General features: G+C 41.8%; 2 protein-coding genes across 3 annotated transcripts in view; one reads left to right on the forward strand and one right to left on the reverse strand.

Moving 5' to 3' along the window:
- The window catches only part of CUNH4orf45 (chromosome unknown C4orf45 homolog), a 99,505-nt gene extending 96,569 nt beyond the window's left edge, over window positions 1-2,936 (forward strand). Inside the window, exon 5 of one of the 2 annotated variants that reach the window (XM_053901167.1) lies at window positions 670-963. In XM_053901167.1, coding sequence (XP_053757142.1) covers window positions 670-891 — 222 coding nt within the window. In that variant the 3' untranslated portion in view covers window positions 892-963. Of the gene's footprint in view, window positions 1-669; window positions 964-2,757 lie in introns of those variants that run through there. The other variant, XM_019441126.2, reaches the window with a different exon arrangement.
- FNIP2 (folliculin interacting protein 2) overlaps window positions 1-23,644 on the reverse strand; it is a 95,101-nt gene that overhangs the window by 4,885 nt on the left and 66,572 nt on the right. Inside the window, 4 exon segments of the mRNA XM_053901168.1 lie at window positions 850-965; window positions 4,486-4,686; window positions 19,708-19,864; window positions 20,760-22,113. Of these exon segments, the coding sequence (XP_053757143.1) occupies window positions 850-965; window positions 4,486-4,686; window positions 19,708-19,864; window positions 20,760-22,113 (1,828 nt within the window).

A 23,644-nucleotide genomic window follows, 5' to 3' on the forward strand; every position in this document is an offset into this window, starting at 1 on the left:
CTAAAAAGGGAAAAATATTTTTTGAATAAAGTATGGAAAAAAAAATGTATGACAGGAAATGCCAGAGTCACAGTACTGTAAGTCACATCCTGGGTGTGAAAGATGAAAAAGTCTGACAAGAATGCAAAGACCCGAGCCTTGAAATAATACTTTGATTAGCAGGCTTGATGGAGAATTTCAAGGCTGACATCATATATGCAATTTTTTCTTGCTCAAACTTAGGGGAATCCTCATCATAGTTAAGGGGGTCAATTCCCCATAAACACAGTGTCTTTTTGTTAGTTCTTTGTGGAAAAATTAAGCAGAGACTAACAAAGGTCATAATTTCTTCTCTGAGAGAAGTTCTGGCAAAGACCCTGTGGAGGACAATGTACATTATCAGTAACATCAATATGCCTCCTCTTCCAAAGGGCCTGTAATGGAGGAGGGGCAAGTGCTGTCACCCTGCAAACATGCAGGTGGCCCCTGAAGGTCCAGGATCACGGCCTTTCTTCCCTCCTCCAGGGAGCAAAAGGCAGGTCTGACAGGCTGCGCCTTCGACATCTTCCTGAAATGACTAGAAATGGGCAGGTCCAGTAGGGTTAAATTTTTCACTTTCAAGCATAAAATAATCCAGGGAGAAGACTAACATAAAGTACCACTAGCTTAAAGTTCTGCGCTCGTTTCCAGGTCCGGAACTCCAGTGTCGGAGCTACGAAGATGGGAAGCAGCAGGGGCACACGTCTGATGACGTTTCAGTGGGGTAACAGGGCCCGCAGGTGCCAGGCGACACAGGCTACGTGGTTGGTGGGAGCAGCGTTAGGGTCAGCCCCATCACAGGGAGAAACGGCGGCACGTCACACAACTCACCCCAGGACGACACCTAATTCTTTCACGTGGACTCGTGTGTGACCACGCAGATATTCAGACAGCATCTTACTTTTCAGGTACATCTCCTGTAGTCTGTCTTCAAGATGCATGATGCACTGGGGAGCCAACAACATTCAGGATGAGGGGCAGCATTCAAACCTCTGCCAATATTCTAAGAGCTGGAATTCTCTTCATTCCTTTCTAAGTACACACCTATAACCTCATTCCTTTCAAATACACATAAATATTACAGACCGCATCAAACCCTACCACTGGTAGGTATAAGGAAAGGTTTATATAAAACAACAGTTTACTTTTTCTAATGACTATTAAGATTTTCATACATATCTGCTAGTCTTTTTTAAAAAGCATTTTTAACATAGATGAAATCGTTCTGTTAAGTGCATTTATTTCCTACTTTTAAAAAACTTTATAATAATCCTTTCCCTATGTTATTAACAAATCTTTATCAAAGTAATTTTTATGGCAAAATAATTTCTGAGAATGTAAATTATCATTATTTGCTTATCCACATGGCAATCTGAGTTTTTGTTGCTATAATTTTTTAAAGAACATCTTTGTTGTCGTTTTCCTATATCTCAGATTATTTTGGCGAAATACATCCCCAAAAGTAGAGTGAATGGAACAAGGTTACTTTAAATTTTTTGTTTTTGTTTTTGCTCTCAAGACTGCATTTTAACTAGGTCTTTAATAACAATAAAGAAAAGGCAATTATTCTCAGGACATCTCTACCCTTGGAATTGTGTCCAACTTCATTTTTTAGAGAATAGCAACCATCTGTGTCTTTCACCAGAGGCAAATGCTTTTGCGTTTGGCAGGCAGAGCCATCCAAGCATCTTCAGTAAGACACCTGACGGCTTTGGCAAGGGTAATTCCATCATACATAATTTTCTTCTAGACCATTACGCCTGTTATTTTCAAGGTAAAAAGATTAACAGATGCATTTGAAAATGTTGATCTTGACCATCTGGGCTGATCAGTGACATGGAAAAAGTATTCGAGATGCAATCTTAGTTTTTCATTGGCTTAAAAATCTTTTAAATGTATTGTGCTGAGTAGAGGAAAAACAACTGGTAAGTGTCTAATAAGAGTAATAATTAAAGCAAGGAGGGTTTCACCAATCCTCATGGAAATGCTCCTCCAAATAAGCAGAGTTAAGCGGTAAAAGGAGCTCCCGTTAAGTTTCAGTTTCTTATAAACACAAAGTTTTTAATAAGAGTGTTATAAAATATTAAAAAGAACATTCACATTATGTTGAATCCTTTGTTTTAAATGGTTAATTTATGGTGTTTTCATAGTCCCCATGAAAGCTGTATGTTGTAATGTGGAAATAAAGAGAACATTGGTCTATATGGAATGTATACTAAACTCAAAATCAAATCATTTAGAATTTTTTTATAAAAGGTCTGATTATCATATAGAACCACTTTGGGCTCTGCCCTCCCCTTTTTCTGGGATTTTATTCCTGAGATGGATTTGTTTAATTTTTAACTTCTGAAATTTTAAATAGCTACTTTCATTTTTTTATACTGAAGGCTCTAATAGCCATTTACTCATGTGTTTCAGTCAAGTGATTTTTAGGGAGAATTTTAAACTGCAAATGAAATTTTCTTTCAGCTTGGTTTTGTCAGGTTAAGTAAGTCATTCCATTCATACTACTGAGTGGCTAAACATGCTTCTGTCAAAAACAAAAACAAACCAAAAAACATACTTTAGCCCCAATGAAGTAAAAAGAATTAATTATAGTGATTTATTGCTTGGATAACTAAGATGTCAAATGTAATAAGAGCTATATATTACAGAAAAAAATATGAAACATGGTAAATACTTAAAATAGTAAAAAAAAAAAAAAAGTATAAAATCAAATATATCTTTCTTTCCTTATAGAAAAGCAAAGTTCGGCCACTAAATCAGCATGATGCAGCTTGCTATTAGAAAGAAAAACTGCCCACAAATATAGAACAAAAGTAAGGCCGTCATAACCCGTAAGTGCTTCTCACATCACCCCCTGGGACAGAGGTCCTGCGAGAGTATGCTTCAGTATAAAGCCCAAATAAAGATTTTGGTGAAAAGGTGTTGTCAGTCATTAATATTATTCATGAAACTGATTATTATCAGTAGTCACACTAATAGTACCTGTTTCCTGAGAACTTTATCACATGTAACACTATTCCAAGTGCTTTACCTGAATTCTCTAATTTCACTTTCATAACCATATGAGATAAGCTCTCTTACTTCCTCAGCTTTACAGATGGAGAAATGCAGACCTTGAGAAGTCACACATCTAGGAAGTAGCAGAGCTTGGATATGACCCTAGACTACTGGATCCCAAAGGCCATGCACTGGCCACTGCTGTACCCTGACTGGTAAAGCATCTCACATGGGCATGGTGCTTTGGAAGTTTAAAAAGCAGTATCTCAGACCGAATTTTCAGAGCATTCTCACAACATGCTTGTTGAATGGATTCTACCTTTGTTTTACAAGTGAGACGGCTGAGGTTCAGAGATGCTCAGGACTGTCCACTGTCACACAACTCAACAATGGCAAAGCCTAGGCTTCACCTGGCTGCACTGCGGGGTCTCCCTGTTATGCCACACTGCCACAACAACCACACAGTACTTCAAATCACCTTCTTGAAGGCCATGAAAGTCTTGACTCTCTGAGGACTGTGGTGCAACGGTAGGTCACAAGATCTCAGAGAAATTGCTACTCCATTCATGGTTAGTGTAGGTAATTCACATTCAGCTTCTCACTTTGTGATTAAATAGCTCTGTACCTCGTGTGGAGGTAACGGATGCTCTGGTCTGGGAGTATGCTGCAGAGGTCAGCCGAGTGTAGGGGTAACAGGGGAGAAGGTGGGCGCTCTTTCACCTCAGTGCAAATCCCCAAGGTCAGCTCACTTTCATTCTTCCCAGCTATGTGCCTGTAAGCCTCTCTTCCACTTTTAAGACCTTTCTCCCTCCCTCCTTCCCTCTCAAACTACATTTTCTCTCAGTCTCTCTGCACATACACACATGTATTTTTTATATATTCATTCCAGTGACTGGGGGAGAGCTGTTGATCATTTTCTAGGAGTTTATGAGCTCTATTTATTGCCTTTAATATAACGTTATGAAATCGATTTTAAAATCCCACCTGAAAAGGAACACAACTGATACCATCTTCTATGGGTATGGTACTTCAAAATTTTAAATGTTTACACAAATGATATTCTGTTTTATCCTTAACAATTTTATGAGAATGGTCCCTGAACAAAAGGAACTACAATCCCTTCAGTGACTGGTTTGCTTGATGTTGATCCAAAAAAAGGAAAACTAATGAGTTCCCTAAAGGAAGAATTTAAATTTCCTTTTATGTTTGATCCCTTCCCCCATACCTTATTTCCTTTACGTATACCTTATCCAAAAAGATTTCAGTGTCACTCCGTGTTGTTTTAACTATTGTTACTGAAATCTATCCTGTTTGCTGGTTTTATGTTGCACGTTCCATTTTTACTTAGGTTAACGTACAATTATACTAAAAACAATACATTTCAGTCGTGAATTTATAATAAAAATATTGTTAAAAGTATTTTCTTAACTATATTTCTTTGGTAATACGAGAACAAGTACTTACAAAATCAGCAGGGAGGTGAAGCTTGTAAAGCTGTAAAATGGAGTGAAGTAAACTGGACACCTGACTAGAGACCAAGACCTCCTGGCCCAGTTTCATGCTGTCCGTCACTTTCCTCTGACTTGTGGCTACCTGGACACTCCACTTATCCGTGTCTGCGATAATACAGACAGCTTCAGCTATCGGCTCATCAAGCACTGGATGCTGGAAGAGAAACACAGTGGGTCAACTTTCCACAACACTGCCAAGGGGCACTCAAAACGTTCAGAATGCTTCCAGGTAGCATTAGCCTAAAAGTTCAGAAGTTGCTAGCGGGAGCTACAGAAATTTAGGGTATTAGAGTGACTAAAATAGTAGGAGTGTCCTCAACTTAACATTTAAACTTAATGTGATAAAAACTGCATTCAATCAATATTTCTTTCTTACACCCAGGAGTTACACCGTAAATGTTGTTAATGTTCACAGGAAAGCAAAAGGATATGTGCCCTCCCTATATTCCAAGATATTAAAATTCCTTTCCTTTTGAAAGATTAAACTCTCCTTTTAAAATGGAGACAATTAGGGGGCGCCTGGGTGGCTCAGTCGGTTAAGCATCCGACTTCGGCTCAGGTCACGATCTCGCGGTCCGTGAGTTCGAGCCCTGCGTCGGGCTCTGGGCTGATGGCTCAGAGCCTGGAGCCTGCTTCAGATTCTGTGTCTCCCTCTCTCTCTGCCCCTCCCCCGTTCATGCTCTGTCTCTCTCTGTCTCAAAAATAAATAAACGTTAAAAAAAAAAAAAATTAAAATGGAGACAATTAGAATAAGGTATAGGATTCTATTGCCATTTCTCCAAAAGAAGGTTAGGCAGGGTAACTAAATAAATATTCCCTTAAAGTTACAGCTTTAATGATTAAGCAGTATTTATTTAGTGACCACATGCTACATACATAAATCAACTCTCACAACCAACTATCTAGATGAGGCCAAAAGGCCAAAGGATGGCTACAGATGAATAACTTAAAATGCAAAATTCTCGGTAACTATGTAGTGATGGATAAAGCAGGCTGGCAACTAGTAAACTGTGCCACAGGGCAAACAGGGTCAAGCAGTCAAGGAAAGAAATAAAAAATCTAAGGTCTTGAAACTGGTCAAAGTGTAACTGCTTCATCACCAGCCCCTGGAATCACCAGCCCCTGGAATCAGGGCAATGTGGCTCATTGGGGGAGGTCATGGATGGAAGATTCTCCAAGCATGAGTTACTTTAGAAGGGCTGCAGATCCAGGTATGATAACAAAAAGGGACAGAGAAGTTGGCTCAATTATTCTAAAAGGAGATACTTAATGGGTATGAGAAATATATTTTAAAAAAATCAAACATGAAAAATGAGCATTAGCCTATTTATTTATTTATTTATTTATTTATTTATTTATTTATTTATTTATTTAAGAGAAAGAGAGAGCATGTGAGCAGGGGAGAAGGGCAGAGGGAGAGAGAGAGGAAAAGAGAGAATCCCAAGCAGGCTCCATGCTCAGTAAGGAGCCTGACATGGGGCTCAATCCCATGACCCTGGGATCATGACCTGAGCCGAAATCAAGAGTCAGACACTCAAAAGACTGAGCCACCCAGGCAGCCCAGCATGAGTCATTTTTAAATCACTGGATCAAACAGGCAGAATTGGAGGTGGAAATCAGAGGAAAGACTAAAGACAAAGTGTCCAAGGGTTGGGACAAACTGACAGGAATTGGTGGGCCCATTCCTTGAAGGAGGGGGCTAAATCTTTTCTGCCTGTATTCTTAGCCCCTAGCACAGGACCTGGCATTTGAGAAATGTTACTAAATTAAAATGAGACAGGTTAGGGGCATTTGGGTGGCTCGGTTGGCTGAGTGTCTGACTTCAGCTCAGGTCATGATCTCACAGTTGGTGGATTCCAGCCCTGTATCGGGCCCTGTGCTGACAGCTCAGGGCCTGGAGCCTGCTTCGGATTCTGTGTCTCCCTCTCTCTCTACCCCTCCCCCGCTCACACTCTGTCTCTCTCTCTCAAAATAAATAAACATTAAAAAAAATATAAAATGAGACAGGTTATACAAGCAGATGAGGGAGTTGATGAGCATCCCGTACCCCCTAGCACAGCATGGTATTGCTGACTTTTATGTTTACAGGTTCCAGAACAGAGAAGAACCAGCCTAACAGTTACAGAAGAGCACCTTAAAAGAAATACTGAAGCATTACACATTCTCAGACTACTAAATGTCTAACACAGAGCTCCCTGAATATATCCACCAGACAACCCAATGTTTCCATCTAACTATATCATTTAGTAGCTACTCACTTATTTACTGAATAAACACTTTTTAAAGTAAATGGAAATAGAGGAAAATGTAAATAGTCAAGAAAAAAAAAAGAAATGCTGAAATGATAAAAATATCACGAGCAACTACTTTAGCTACAATATAAAGAGCTCCAGGGCTACTGGCTCTCAATCACTGACCTTGTCTACACTTCTGTGGGGTCAGAGAGTTGAAGCTTAAGTTTCGATAATTCTGGAGGTTTCTGATACACATCTTTCCAAAGAAAACACAACCTCACTAAAGACAAGGCAGTTTAAACATATTACGATTTGGCTTATTAGTCAATCTCTAAGCTTTTAGAATTTAAAGAACTCTAAGATCCAGAAGACCATGTTTGGATTCATCACAGAAATACACACCCACACACACACTATGCACTGGTATTCAATTTAAAATTCCTCTTACAACAGGCTCTACTTTAAAGGCATATGTAGAAGTACAATAAAAAACAAAAAATTACATGTATCCTTCTTTTCAACACTAATTTCTTAGCCATATCTTAATCATAGAAGTAATTAATAATGAAATCTGTCAGGGAGATTTTTTTTTTAATGTTTATTTATTTCTTGAGAAAGAATGAGAGGCAGAGCGTGAGCTGGGGAGGGGCAGAGAGAGAAGGAGACACAGAATCTGAAGTAGGCTCCAGGCTCTGAGCTTTCAGCACAGAGCCCTACGCTTGAACTCATGGATCACGAGATCATGACCTGAGCCGAAGCCAGATGCTTAACTGACTGGGCCACCCAGGCACCCCCAAACACTTTTTAAAAATGTTTTATTTATTTTTTGAGAGAAGGGAGGGGGAGAGAGAGTGAGAGCGCAAGCGGGGGAGGGGCAGAGAGAGAGAGAGAGTGGGGGACAGAGGATCTGAAGCAGGCTCTGAACTGTCAGGCTGACAGCAGTGAGCCTGATGTGGGGCTCAAACTCACGAACCATGAGATCATGACCTGAACCAAAGTCGGACGCTCAACTGACTGATCCATCCAGGCACCTCTGAAAGATTCAAACACTTATTAAAAGCCTGACCCACCCATATACTATTCTTAGGGTTTGGAGTTTGGGCATGGAGACTAGAAAAAAGAGAAATGGGCAGGAGAGGTAAGGCATGGCTGCATCCTGATGGAGACTTTGGCTTCGTATGGATCTTAAGAGAAGGAACACATAATATGAATAGCTATCAGCAAGTATGATTACTTAGTAAGATTCCTCTTCTTAGAATTAAAAAACCCTTTAAGGGGTGGGGGGCGCTTTGTCAATCTGACTAAATATCATCAGAACACCCATCATACATTTACCCTTTTAAAAGTTCTCCTCCCAACCACTGTGTCTGAGATTAAACGAGACCTCTGATGTTTGAGTTTTGAATGAAAATCTGAAGCAAATATTAATATTAAAAACAGTCATTTCCCCTTAAAATGTTTGTTTGGTTGAAAACTTCATAAACCTTAGAGACACTGTTATGTATCAATTTTCCTTTTCTCTCTCGAACTGAAGAGAAGCAAATTCAAAGTAAGTTTCTAAACCACAGGGTTCATTAAATTCTCTTATCAGGATAAGCCTGCAATGTTTCTATATTCTCCATAATCTGAGATGTCCAAAACCGCTGCCTTAGGCCTGCCCCCCCCCCCCTCCCCAGCCCATGAGTGCCCACACTCCAGATGGCACTGCAGAGCGGCCGGCCCTCTGATCCCTAATGCCCTCCCGCCACCTCTTCCAGGCAGCTGCCCACCGTTCCTGTGCCTCCCTCGGAAACGTGACCAGACAATTCAGAAACTACAGACAGGGACTGGAGGATGTGAGAGCACTGCAGATCAGTAGAGCTGCAGGCAACTGTGAGGCTGGATGGTCAATCTCCGTCGCAGGAATGAGGCAGTGGCAATAAGCCATTGCCTTTTGTGCCTTGCTCTGCTCTGTGAGTTAGAAACAGTCTTTAGGGGCGCCTGGGTGGCTCAGTCGGTTAAGCGGCCGACTTCGGCTCACGTCATGATCTCGTGGTCCGTGAGTTCGAGCCCCGCGTTGGGCTCTGTGCTGACAGCTCAGAGCCTGAAGCTTGCTTCAGATTCTGTGTCTCCCTCTCTCTGACCCTCCCCCGTTCATGCTCTGTCTCTCTCTGTCTCAAAAATAAATAAACGTTAAAAAAAAATTTTTTTTTAAAAAAGAAAGTCTTTATTTAGTTCCACGTTGTCAATATCCCATTTATCCAATCTACTCTCCTGTGAAGATTTCTCAAGATACAGTGACAAATGAAATGCTTTATATTATATAGATCTTTAAAGGTTTCTCAAATATTCTTTGGCTATTACATTTTATTGAATCAACAGGTTAAGCCTGGTTAATTCACAGCCACTAAGGATGTGTGGGTCTGTTTCCCAGGAGTGTAGATGGCTGCGACATACCAACTTCAGCATTCTGGAGTCGATCTCTGAGTACCCAAATATGCTGCCTTGACCTACACATGCGTGACTTCCGCCTAACTTAAACTTGCAGAAACAAGAAATGTCTATAAGGTTTGAGTCATCAGAAGAGCCATGGTTCTGATATTTCAGTGAAGGGCAATGATAAGACAACTGCAAAGGCTCTGAAGGAAGACAGGGCTGGGCTTGACCACTGCCTCTGTCACACACTAGCTGCAGGACCCTAGCAGCTCATTAACCGGGGCTTCAGTTTCTACATCTGTTGTAAAAGATGACCTACTTCACAGTTTCTGTGAAGTTTAAGTGAGGTTAAATTCATGGAGGTTTTCTGTGAGAAAAACGTATATGACACTTGTAGCACAGATACTAATTCTCCATGTTCGATTTGCTCTCTTACCCCACCCCCTGTCTCTATTAGTCATGGCCGCTGAACCCTCAAACTTCCTAAAACACCACGTTATCATTTCTCTCACCAACTCAGAAATGTACTCTAGTCCCTATCACCCAAATACCTAAGTTCAAACTTTTCTTTTTCCATACTTAAAGCTCTTCACAATCTGGGCCAGATCTACCCACAAATATTTACTTCCAGGACTTTCTAAGGATCCCCTGCTCCAGGCTGAGAGGACTCCTGCCTCTTACCTCAAGCTGTGCCCAGAATGTTTCCCCTGCTACCTTCTAAATGTTTCAACCTTTCAAGGACCCAACTTGGGTCCCATCCCCATGCCCCACCTCACCCCACAGCAAGACGTCTTTCCCATATTCACTGCTCTTCCTTTGACTTCTGAGAACTTTTGCAATCTACATTTTGACATTTAATCACTGTCTTAACTGGTTCTCAGTTTCACATCTGTTTGCCTACTCAGTGATTATGTAAGTAACTCAAAGAAAGAAATCACATTTTATTTTTCTTCTGTAGCCTCTGAAATGAGCATAACAAAATGCTAGGCACGTGCTAAGTATCTAATACATGCTGGTTCTGTTGAACAATTCTCTATTCAGATTTCTTTTTTTAATGTTTATTTATTTATTTTTGAGAGCGAGGAAGAGAGAGAGTGTGTACATGAGCAGTGGGAGGGCAGAGAGAGAGGGAAAGAGAGAATCCCAAGTAGTCTCTGTGCTCTCAGCACAGAGTCCAACGTGGGGCTCAAGCTCACAAACTGTGAGATCATGACCTGAGCCTAAATCAAGAGTCGGACGCTTAACTGACTGAGCCACCCAGGCACCCCCCTCTATTCAGATTTCTTTATTTTTGGTTTCAGTCCAGTTCCTATTAAGTCATCTGAAAAATTAATATATTTCTTTTCCATGTACCACATTTAAATGACATTTTACACGATCACCTGTTTTTAACATAAGAGCAGGAAAATACCATCCTCACTTACACGCTTCCTATAATTACTTATTAATTCATCACGCCATTTTTCCTGTGGGGTGGCCAGGAATGTAGCACTGCTCTACAGATAGAAACATTGGGGACAAAAAATATAAGAGTTTATTAAATATCTTGGTATGTCAGAATTAGAAGCTAGCACCTCATGCAAGTGTTTTCAACTTTTAGCTCAATGAGTCTGCCAAGCCCCCTAACTTTGAAATCCTAGGACCGTGTCAGGATGGAAATCTTTTGGAAGATAAGATTGCAAGAAGTGTGAATGACAGTCTGAACTTAAGGTCAAAATAGGAGAAAATACAGTTGCCTCTATTATGACTTCCTCATATTTATGCTGCTGGCACTGCCCAATACATACTCTGAACTGACCCTTTATCAGTCCTTAAAGATGTGCAGCCCACAGGTGTATTATAGACAGCAGGAGTGTAGACAGATTCTGTACTCATAACCAGCTCTAAAATCTGCACACTGGTTATAACAGTGCAGATTTGATTACTAGGGACAAGCCACTGTGTGGCTTCTTTCAAACATAAAAAAGCAGGTGATTTATGATTCAGTATTGGAAGCAGCGCCCTATATCTTTTATTTTTCTTCGAAATGTTCTGAATAAAATGTAAGATTCTTCAGCATCATTTGAGTATCAATTTGTTATTCTATATGATTCCGGTACATTTTATAACTTTATTAAAATAAATTTGAATAAGAGGATATCACATGACAAAGTACCTTTCAAAAAGATTCTCAGCATTATGTTACAGCACCATGACTTAGTAATATTAGCCTTTACATAGCTTTAAGTAACCCCTTTCATTGGTCACACAAAGACAATGGGATGACTAAGGCAGTGAAGCTACCCTTCTCTGCACTTGCTCTTGGTTGAATGCCCTCAGATCCCCCTTTTTATTCTTCTACCTCATTAGAAGTGAAGGCCCACCTGCATAACCATATCCTCCCCGCCTTGGAACCGAAGACTTAAGCAATGTGAGAGAGTCGTTGGCCAACCCACCCCACTTCTGGATGGCTGAGCACCACATGTAAGGACTGCAGCTATGTGTGGATTGTTGACCAGTGGGGTTTTTTTTGTTTTTTTTTTTTTTTTTTTTTTAGTAAAACAAGCAAACAAACAAAAGTCCCCACAAAAAAAAAACTAAAAACCCTTCAGTATCACACACATTCAGAGAAAAGGGAACTTGGATATCGCTCACCATTCTTAAACACTTCATCTGGCCTATAAAATGATGCAGAATACTGTCTTTTACTAAATGATCGGCATCTAGACTTTCCTGACAGCAGCTTTACCAAGAAATGGGACAGACAGAACCTCCTGTGGTGGCAAAGCCAGCTTTGTCTGTAGGTTAAGAAGATGCTCATCAACATAATCAGCCAGAAGAATCTTCAGTTTCCTGAAAGAGCCACAGCGTCCCCCTTTGCCCCACTTCTCGCCCTTCATTCTGCTCGCTCCCTACTGACTCCCTGGTATAGGCATAGCTTCCAGGAAGTCCTTCCACACCTATCCTGTGTCTCCCACTGCAGTAGACTCTACCACACTGTTTTTACTGCTTATTTACTTCTTTGTACTTCCTGTTATAGATTTCAAACTCCTTGTGGGCAGGTGCCATATTGTCTCTTGGGCTGTTTACAAGAGTTTTCTTTGTCTTTTGTGCCCTGTAGCTTAAGACTCCCTGATTGGGAGTCAGTGTGCTTCTTTAGTCTGAAATACCACAGCTGTTCTCTCTCTTCAAATATTGTTTTCCCTTGCCTTCTCAGTTCTCACCTTCTGAATATGCTATCAGATTTTCTCATTCTAGCCTCCATGTCACAAATTCAAATTCTCTCCAGTGGTATTTAATCTACTCTGCTCTTTAACTTATTCCTTGGGACTGAACTCTAATGGCCATATTTTTCAGTCTTAGAAGTTCTTTTTAGTCCTTTTACAAATCCAAATCATCTTTTATCACATCACCCCATCTCTTTTAAGGTTCCAATTCCTTCTTTTTTATGACTGTAACCATTTTTAAACACAGTGACTTAACAGTTATTTCAGATTGTTCTAGGAGTGCTAATTCTCCAGCTTGTATTTGCTTACTCTCCCTCATCATGTTTTCCTCATACATGGTTTGTAATCTCTGAACATGAGCCCATCTTGCTGGCGTTATTTATGTCTTATGTGTATCTCTTGGAAACAGGTTCAATGGCAGTCACTAATGGTTTAAGAGTTAAAATGAAGTGGAGAGGGGCACCTGGTGGCTCAGTCGGTTGAGCGTCCGACTTCAGCTCAGGTCACGATCTCATGGTTCGTGAGTTCGAGCCCCGCGTCAGGCTCTGGGCTGATGGCTCAGAGCCTGGAGCCTGCTTCCGATTCTGTGTCTCCCTCTCTCTCTGCCCCTCCCCCATTCATGCTCTGTCTCTCTCTGTCTCAAAAATAAATAAACATTAAAAAAAAATTTAAAAAAAAAAATAAAATAAAATGAAGTGGAGAAGAGGAAACAAGCTGGTGGTTATGAAAGCACCCAGTGTGCTTCCTTCTGCCAGAGTCCTAGAGGTTTCTATGCTTCTAGATTTTATATTTATTTCTTGGGCAGGGATTCCCAAATCACTTGGGTAGAATAAATCTGGACCTCCAACCCACTCATAGAATGGACCTGGGACTTTGATATCTCATGGGTGACTTCATTTTCTCCCACCCAAGTTTCCAACTTGTTTCTTTGCTGCTTTGCTATTTATGGCTGGAATTTTCTAGTCCCCCTGTCATGGAAGGATAGCTCTTTGAACCTCTAAGGAAGGGTTCAGGTCCATGTCCCAAGCCTTATGTGTATATGGGACCACATCTTTCATCCTGAGTAGATCTTAGAAACTCAGCACTCAATTCCTAGGACCTGTATCCAGACTGAAATCTTACAGAGCCATGGTTATATCAGCCCAAACTTACTTGTTCTGGCTTTGATTTCAATTTGTTTCTGGCACAAAAGGATTTTCACTTTTTTCCATACACAGGTATTATAACAATGGGGCTAGGTGGGATGGTAATATTTTACCCATCATCTTTAAAGTTTTAGAGGGGAGGCACACCATTTGTATCAGGGCAACATGGTGCTGGACTCCTCCAACCTTACACCTGGACTGTGCCTATAAAAACAGCACCCAGCACACAAAAAGTACTAAGTATTTTCTGATAGAAAGTAAATCTCCAAGGCATGACTCTCCTCCTCTTCCCCAAAAGCCATCTCCAGCCTCCTGCCTCATTTTTGGCCAAACAAGTCAGCCAGATCAATGACATGCCACCATCAGAAACTTCTAGTTTATACCCAGCACACTGTTAACATATAAAAATACCAGAAAAGGTAATAAGTAGTATTATAAATAATAAAAAATATATATAATTATAACATATAAAAACATAAGCATTTTGTTTATCAGAATATTTTTCTCTTGGAAACAGACTCAATGGCAGTCACCAAAGGCTTAAGAATTGTAATGAGGTGGAGAAGAAGAGAAAATCAGTCATTATGGACCATGGACATTGCTGAGGGATCCTGGTAGGTATATCAAGGAGGGGGCTCTGGGAAGCCCAAAGACATCATTAAAACACAAGGACCTGGTGGCAGAGGGAAGGAGGGGAGGGTCTGGTGAGGTGGTCTGGGAGAGGCAGTAAAGGAAACATCTGACCTTCTGTGGGTTTGTGCCTGCGGCTGTGATCACCAGGCTCACTGGGCTGACACCCAAGTTCAGCCTACAGATTTATAGATACAGTGTGCAATGTTGGGCACAGCTTATATCAGGCCTGTCACTTGCTTAGAAAAGAAACAGTTTAAAGTCTAGGAAAGGTGCTCAAGGTCAAAAAGAGTTATCAGACTAAAGTTATGTGATGATGTACATGACTCCAAAATAAAACGCAAGAGAGTTGGTAGCTTTTTTTACAAAGAATGGCATAGATGTTCAGAGACTTTGTACACAGTGAAAAAAATTTCAGAAAACTTTGAAAATAGCCATGTGTCTAACATTTACAAAATGTAAGAGAATTAAAGCCTGAGAGACCTATTTTTATTCTCGTTTAGGTAAAGGGCCAAAGGCATCATGTCTAAACATGTTACTCTTCCCTTCAATTTTTAAAAGACTATCTTCCACTTCTCTTTACTTCAGAAGAAGACACACTAATCATCATAGTTTTAGCAGTAAACACACACTCCTAAATCCAGTTCTGTAGGAAACAGTCAACTACCATCACTGAGCACTTTCTATGTACACTGGGTGAGGTGCTGGGAACATGAAAGGAACTAAGGCTCCCTTCTCTTCTCAAGGGCCTGCAGCCCTAGTGGTAGAAAGATGCTGGAAACTGAACAAAGGTGTGGTGCAATGTGCTAAGGAGCCCGCAGGTGTCAAGTTCTATCTGGGGGGCAATTCCAGCAAAGGAGTTAAAATAATGGAAAACTATTAGAGCAGAAGAGTAAATGATCACATTCAGGATGGGCAAGGGCCCTCCGTGGCACTGTATGAGACGACTGAAAGGGGCAGAGATTGGATGCAAGACTTCTAGTTGGGAAGGTTAAGGGGAGCTTAAATAAGATTATATTGTAGTCACTGTGAGAAGGAGAGAGAATCACGAAGATTTCAGATTGGAGTTGACAATACCCAAAATGATATATTTTTCAAATATTAAAAAAACCACAATCCACAATAAAATGTACATTTTGCCATCATAACCCTACATACACACTTACACATGTGTGAACATGTGTGTCCATACACAAATGTGCGTGTGCACATGCACACACACACACACATATATATAAATATATAAAGATTTCTCGACACAGTAAGACAGTGCTGTAGGCCCAAGGCACTGTCATTCTCATTATGCAACTTAGGAAAATGAAAGCAACAAGAGGTGTTCTCAAATAGCAGATTTGCCCTACATGGATGTTTCTTTTGCAACACTATTGATTTTAAGGTTGTTGTTGACTTGAGGCACCTTAATGCTGTCTGTATTACTTAGGTAATGATTTACCATTTGATGTGACTTTCTGTTCTTTTGTAGTCTCCCTGGTTGATTACACTGCATGGCATAATTAGGTATTCATGAGCATATATCACAGCCAAGCTCTTAGCAAAGCTCCTTATCTGTGCTACTGATTTCTGCATGGTATTTCTGGAGTCAATCTGTTGCTATCTTAAAATTAAATGAAAGAGCCTGCAATATCCAACTGTTAATTTTGTTTTCTAGATTATTCTGTAAAATGCCTGAAGCCCTGGAACATAGTTTTCAAAAAAGCATTACAATGTAATGTTAATTTTGGTCTTGATGACCCTACCCTGCAGTTAGCTGCCTGGCCTGCTCCTTGTGATGTCACCAGCAAAGAGAAGTGGACGCTTTTAGCACGGAATGAATGTGTGCATGTGTTCTGTTCCGTTATCTCCAGTAGGAGTGTCCCGGGAAACTCATTTACAAAGCACTTTCACATATATTATTTTAATAGCTAACATTTATTGGGCATTAGTAATGTGCCAGGCACTGCGCTAAACACTTGATATGCATTATCTCAGAGTTTTCAAACCAGACCTGTAAGTACTATGCATTTTTCAAAAGCTGAAACTGATGCTTAGAAGAGTAAAGAAACTGCCCGAGGCCACAAAGCCACTAAGTAGCAAGCCATGATTCAAATTCAGGTTTGTCTGTCGTTCGAAGCCAAACTTTTAACCACTGGATTATATTTCATCTGTTCCTCCAAATGCATTTTTTTTTTTTTTTTGAGGCTTAGTGATGCCAACTGATTTACCTATCAGCAAATGAGTGGTAACACTAAAACGTGAATCCAGCAACAGAGTTAAGTCAGTGCTCCTCCCCTACTATGCCATAATTTAATACCCCTAACATTGCCCTGGGCAGCAGTATTCACAGGCAGACAAACACACCAGAGGAAAAAAGGGAGAGATAAAGCTACTTGAGGGTCATAGGTACAGCATGAAGCTGGCTCGTTCACTCTGTCTCTCCCACTTTAACATTTAAAGTCAAAAGGAAAACAGAGAAAGAATGCACATTTAGATATGGCAGGAAAAAAATGAAGCTAAATATTACTTTAGCCTAATTTAAGGCAGCTGTATAATCTACATGCTAGGAGACGGAGAAATAGTTCAAATGACAGAAAAGAGGTAGTGTATGGATTAAACAAGAACATGTGTTTAAATATTTAAAGACCATCACAAGCTTGATATGGAAAAGCCAATAGTAAAAATGGAAATAAAATAAAGTTAATATGTCTTTCTTTACTGAGACTGGAATAAGGAAGAACATAAAAAGAAATTCGTAGTATTGGAAGCTCTAGAATGCAATCCCTCGATGAGAGAAGAAATTCCACAAACTAGTTTATCATAGTTATAAAAGTGCACATTTACATAAGACAGATTTTACAATCCACTCATGCATAGGTCTAGAAAATAGATCAATAACTTAAATCAATTGCTTTCAAACAGTTAATAAAAATCCTTTGCTAAAAACGATTATGAATATCAAAGCCCAATGAAGTCTTGCATGAACACTAAAAATTATTAACGTCCAAAAAATAGGTTTTTGAACACAAGTTAAGTAAAGCAATTTATCCCAATCTTTTATTCCTTAACAAATTATCATTCCAGCTCTAACTGTGGTCATGAACATTTGCTCTTGGATCTTTGCTTCTTTCTCTGGCAACATACCCAAGAATTTAAATAATTACTAGACTTATAGAGCAAGTAAATTCAATATAATGTTAAAACCCTAATTTATTTTTCAACAAATATTTGTAAATGGCAGTTGAGAGTAAGGCTATTTTTATTTAAACACTGTCCCAGACCAGAGTCCCCATGTGAGAGGCAGTTTAAATGGAACACTACTTCAAAAACAAAATTCATTATGATGAATGTGCCAAGTGAAATTAGAAATCTACTAACGCTAATTGGATGCAATCTGAATGCATTAAACTTCCGAAGATATTTTTATGAACCCTTTGCAATTTCCTATTAACACCCATGCATGGCTGCACTTTGGATGTACCCACAATTTGACACAATATAGGTTATTATGCTTAATGACTTTCGATCTCTCGGGGTGATTGCATAGTCTGAAAAAATGAGAAAAGCTACAGTGTGAAAATACTACTTCTCAAAGGAAGATAAAATAATATATGAAAAACCTTTGAGAGTACAAATAGAGAAAACATGGATTTGTTTTTTTTCAAATGTCAGAATTACAGAGCTCACTGGTCATCATTAACACCTAATATACAAAACACTGGAACTTGTCAGCCTGTGGAAAATAGTGTAAAAAAAAAAAAAAAGTCATGAATGGTTTTCCAGATAAGCTCAAGGATGGTTATCAATCAATTATATTTCCATAGTGGTAAGTGAGCCAGTCCAGGGCATTTGCCCCCCCCCCCGGTAAGATCAATGGCACTGAAGACAACTCAGCCAGATCACACTCGCTCTCTTGGTGCCTCTGTCAGAAGCAGGACACTGGGCTTCATGCAAGAAGGGTCCAGCAAGCAATACCGATGTTCTTACAGATCAAACTGATGGCAGAACAGAGAGGAAAACCCCACAGGTTTTGCATATATGGATATAAACACATAGGCAGCCGACAGAAAAGGAGAAGAGGGCCTCTACCTCCCTGCCTTCATGCTACCAATAGCTACAAAATGTACGTGAGTCTAAAATCACGGAGGCTTCCGTGGTATGAGACAACCTAGACAGATAGGGCACTGTTCTTACCCTAATGTCACTGACGTAGGGATCACTCACATGATAAACAAGTATGCAGTGTTCACTACAACTCTGAAAACAAAATGTTACAACATTTTTTTTTACGGGAGACAAAAGTAACCTCATAGCTTCATTCCTGGAATATCCTGGTGCGGGGTGGTGTCTGACCACAGAGCAGGGTGGGGTTAGGAATGTTCGGGTATAAATGTGTACCCTGGGCTGGCCTCCCCAGCTTCCAATGACCCCCTCCCCATCTCTCCTCCCACCCCATTCAGGGGGGTTATGAAGACATCTGTTTCACTACTGAGCTTTTCTTCCCATTTGACACAAATATCTTTAGCCTGTTTAGCCTGTGTCTGATGTATGTTTAGTCTTCACAGAGGAGATGCTCAAGGCCAAAGATAACACGCGGTGCCTTCTGTTCCACCTTTCAAAAACTACTTGTTGGTCGAGGAGGTAGGTAACAAGCCAAATTCCAATTTTCTTAATGCAGTGAGGACTTTCCCTATCGCACAAGATACATTATGTTTCCGGTGCAAAACATCTATTTTTGCACATCTGCCCAATAGCAGCTCAATTAAAACCAGGCCCATCAGATTGACACAGTTTCCTTAACTGCTCAGTTCCTGTCATGCTGCAGATAGCAGAAAAGCACTTAACGGCAGCCACAAGGCAATTTTCCAGTAAGACTTGTTAATCTTTATACAGTCATCCTCATGCAGCCATCAAAGTGAACTTAATGACAAATCAGTTAAAATAAATTACTTTTAGGAACTTGTAAGGATCGGATAAAAAGCAAACCATATGTGACATCTCTTCGGTCCTCCCCGTGACGGCATATAATTGTCACCATCTGTGCTGTTTATTCTATTTGCCCGGCCCGTCCGCCCTCCAGATCCACTCTTTGCCCTTGTCTGTCTTGTGCAGGCCCCAGGAGGCCGACCTCTGTGGACCTCGGGACTGTATCTGCATCAGTTTTGACCTTGCTCTCTGGCTTCCAGCTGGGCTCAGCCAGTGAGAGGTACAGAAGAGCTCAGAGGCTGAAGGGAAAGGGTGTCAGGGAGTTATCCTTCACCCTCCCCAGAGCTCGTGCAGCCAGGTGGCTGCTCTTCCAGCTCCAGCTCTCCACCGTTCTGGTGTCACTGCCCCCCCCGCCACTTATCCCTCAGGCCCACGTGTGCCCAAAGCTCCCAGCTGCTGCTACTCCCTGGGTGCTTCACCAACCCTTGTTGATTGCTGTAATCTCACCCGCATCTCTATAAACAATCCTGTAACCGCACCCCTTTCAGTCTAGACACCTGCTGCTGGCCCAGACCCTGGCGGACATATTGTCAGCAGCCAGAGGCTCCAAGCTGGGATTACTTACATGGACTGTGTGGACCAGATCGGCCACCAGACACTGCTTCAGCTTCTCATCGCTGCTGGTCCCGTGAAGCACCAGATCAGGCATGTACGTGGGGCAATAACCCGCCAGAAGTGAGCGGCCAAAGTTTCTTACATTTGTGTTGCTAATGCTCTGAGACCTAAAACAATATTGGCCCATTAGAATACACAATTAAAAATGTACCCCCTTCTCGCATCACCATTGGCACAAAACCCCCAATAACACACATGCAAAAAACAGATTCATGGTGGTCCGTTCCACCAATCCTCCAGTAAGTGGATCATTGACATGGGAAGAGCAAGGGGGTGGGAGGAGAAAAATAATTTCTTTTTTGATGGAAGGGTAGAAGAAACAGTATTTTCTATCACATATTGACATGATATACCTCATATCAAACATCCACCAGGCAGTCTGTGTCAAGAGAGTGAAGAAAGAGAAAGTCTACTGGGGGGAGGCGGGGAGGCACTTGCCAAAAACCTGGCTTTAGGAACGCGACACATCTGCACAGGGTGGCGCCCACACCAGGGCAGAAGAACAGCAGAAATCTCTAATTACTGCTTTCAGTCATCACAGCCCAAATAATCGACCTGATGGAGTGTTAAGGAAGAGGTGTTGTTTCCCAACCCCGTCATGCTGCTCTGAGCTGCAGGAGAGAAGCCACACGGTGAGGGCAATCCACCGCCTCCGATGCAAGGCATCTGCTGCCAGCCATACAACTTCCGTGCGGATGACAGAAAATTAAAATACCTGCTCACCTCCACCATATCCTCGAGCTTCCCAAAATGTCACAAGAACTGCAAAGGCAACGGCGTGCCTCCTCACTCAGAGAGCTCAGAGGCACCAAGCCACTGTCATCCCCCTTGGAGAAAGGGCAGGCTCGAAACCCTGTGCAGCGGTGTGATTAACACTAACGCTCCGAGAAAAAAGCCATCATGTGTAACATGGCCAACGGCAGCTAACGTGATCATGCGTGTTAAGTCAGAAAACCAGTATTTGAACCCAGTTCCTTCTGCTTCCCAGCCTGCCGGTGTTACCTGGGCAGAGGCAGCTCCACTTCCAAGGATCCTTCAGTCCAGTCATCGCTGTGCTCTAGATTCAGCGAGGCTGAAGCACACGCCTCCTCGTCACTGTCTCCAAGAGCGCTATCTGAGCTTTCATTCCTGGGAATGTCTCCTTCCATCCTGAAGTTGGCCTTCCTGTCAGCATCCCCACAGGGGACATCTGCAGCGCCTGAGAAGCCAGAGTCCTGCTGTGCACACCTGCTTGGAACAGGCTGTATCAAAGGTCCCTCCGCAGCCTTCAGATACAAACCTCTTGTTTTCTCCAGAATCCTCGTTCCGGCTCCTGCGGCACCGCCATCAGGTGCCAACGTGTCAGCACACTGGCCGGGCTGCCCAGCGGCATCTGCCACAAGCTCGCTTCTGACGCCTCTGTCCTCAGCAAAACCCCTCTCAAGTTCACCTTCATCCCTCTCAGAAGACGGGTTCTGAAGACAGGGGATGTTCTTTTGGAAGCCAGGTGTAAAGGAGCACCGAGAAGCCTGCTGGTCCTGAGCCAGGTCAGCGGCCATCCCAGACTCCACTGAGGGATGGCAGGCTAACTCTGGATACTGTCTACAGGCCATTAGCCGCTTCTCCATTTTTTGTGTGCGGCTTTCAAAGTCAGACTCTGGAGATACGGAGCTTCCAATTTGGAAAGTGACCTTTTCTAAGGGAGGCTTCTCCCAGGAATGTCTGTCAGGGCAAGGCCAGGCTGCTGACCGGTCTGAGAGTTTCTTGGGCATCTCCCCTTTCAACTCTTCACTGACAGTTCGCTGGCCGATCTTCACTCCTGCCCCCAACCCTTCACAGTTGGAGAGTCTTGAAGAGTCATCTCGTGGTGCCTCTTTTTCACTTTCTTCCTCCCCACAAAATGCACCCTGAGACTTCCAGGAGCTGCCCGATGCTGACTCTTGGAATTCCACACCGCAGACTTGAGAACTCTGCTCCGCCCTTTTGTTTCCTTCTTTGTCAGGTTTGGGACACAGGTCTCTAATGTCAGTGCCCTCTGGGGACACACCCAGCCCCTCAGGCCTGGGGCTCCTTCCCTCAGCCATCGAGGGTGGCAGGATGGGGGGAAGCAGAGCAGGCTCACTTCTCACTGTGACAACCACATACTCAGACTCCTCTACTTCTCCCCTCTCCAAGGCTGTGGTGATGTTGCTCCCATTTAACACTTGGTCTCCTTCACTGTGACTCCCACTCCAGGTCAGCTGATTCTCTTGCAGCTCAGAGCAACGGAGAAAGTAGGTCAGGACATAAAGTATGCGTTGGACCAGATCCTTCTGCTTCCCCAGCACCACCGTGCGAGTCAGCCTCACTGGAGAGCCAATGGCTCCGTAAAGATCACCTGGAGAGCAAAACACACACCAAGTTGTTTGGGGGCAAGCATGTCATGGATATGTCAGCCTTTACAAGAGAAAAACAGAAGACTTACACTCCCAAATTAGGATTGCTTCTTCACACACGTGACTGGGGCAAAGAGGTAATTCCTACTAATGACCATGTTTTAGCTGTGCCTCTGGAAGGGAAAGCGTAAGGCTGCGGCCCACCGCTCCTGGTGCATGGACACAGTGCTGGTGTACATGGCCCTTCTCTGTGCTTGTTAGGACTTCCCACACAGCTCGCTGGGCAGGCCAGCCCCCACTAGAGCTGGCTCCCTCAGCTCACTATACAAATCAAATACTGTATCTTGGAAACAAGAATGATGGGATTTTTTTCAGAACAATCCCAGGACAATAGACCTTGGGGTAAAATCCAAATTCAGGGATCTCTGAACAGAAGTGTAGTGAATCAATTCAAAATACTTAATGAAATGGCCTGCTCAGAATTCCCTCAATACACACACACACACACACACACACACACACACACACCAAGTAGAACCAATGTGATTAACAAGAAGAAATCACTTAGTCATGAATAATGAATCTGAATTTATTTTCCATTACTTTACCTGAAAATCCTACTGGAAGAAAACACGTCCCATAAGTTATATCCTGACAAGTTGATTAAAAACTATGTAATGAACCACAAAAATTTAGCTTAAAGGTGGAAGAAGGGCTAATAAGAACAAATATGTCAATGAGCCCAGCAGTATAAGCTTTCCATCAAAAGTATTTGTTAAACGCCTATTGAAAGTATTGCCATTTGACAATCTGATTACTGTTTGAAATGCTTTGATAATAATAATACTGACAATTACAACAAACAGCCAACATTTACTGAGTGTGCAGGCACAGTGCTAAGTGATTCGCGTGGATTTATCCTGTTTATATCACTGTATAACCAACCCTGAGTTAGAAACCATTAAGAGAATAATCAGAATGATGGAATAAATCAAAACTTGCAAAGATACTAAATAAAGGAGAGGAGGTACATGGTAACAGTTATAAATAAGAGCTCAGGAAGTTAGAACTCATCTGAGGAATGCATCTAGAGAGAGAAGGGAATGCATTTTTATTAGAGCACATACTAGATAAAACTAATTATACCAACAGATTGAGACAGGAAAAAGTTATGGGAACCATCAGGAAGTACTTGCCCCTGGGAACCATCAGGAAATACCCCCTCTGGAGAGTATTCCCTAGTGTAAAGCTACTGCTCCTAAAAACATTTAAAGGGCAGGACACAAATGACTTTAAAGAATCCTCTCTATAAAAAGACTACAGGCTAATCAAGCTTTATCTTTGAGGCTTTTGTAACTGACAGATCATTCAGGAATTCAAAAGAATAACTCAAGACTGTAGTCTGATGCTAGGACGAGTATTTCTGTTTGAGAAAACTTTCTAGACCTCTCATTGCTGCAGGGGGATCAGTCATTTCAGGAATTCAAGGGATATTCTTGTTAAATCAGTCTCAATGTTAATAAAGAGGATAAC

Source organism: Panthera pardus, unplaced genomic scaffold (assembly GCF_024362965.1).
Source record: "Panthera pardus isolate Hobbes unplaced genomic scaffold, ASM2436296v1 HiC_scaffold_13, whole genome shotgun sequence".
Taxonomy (NCBI): domain Eukaryota; kingdom Metazoa; phylum Chordata; class Mammalia; order Carnivora; family Felidae; genus Panthera; species Panthera pardus.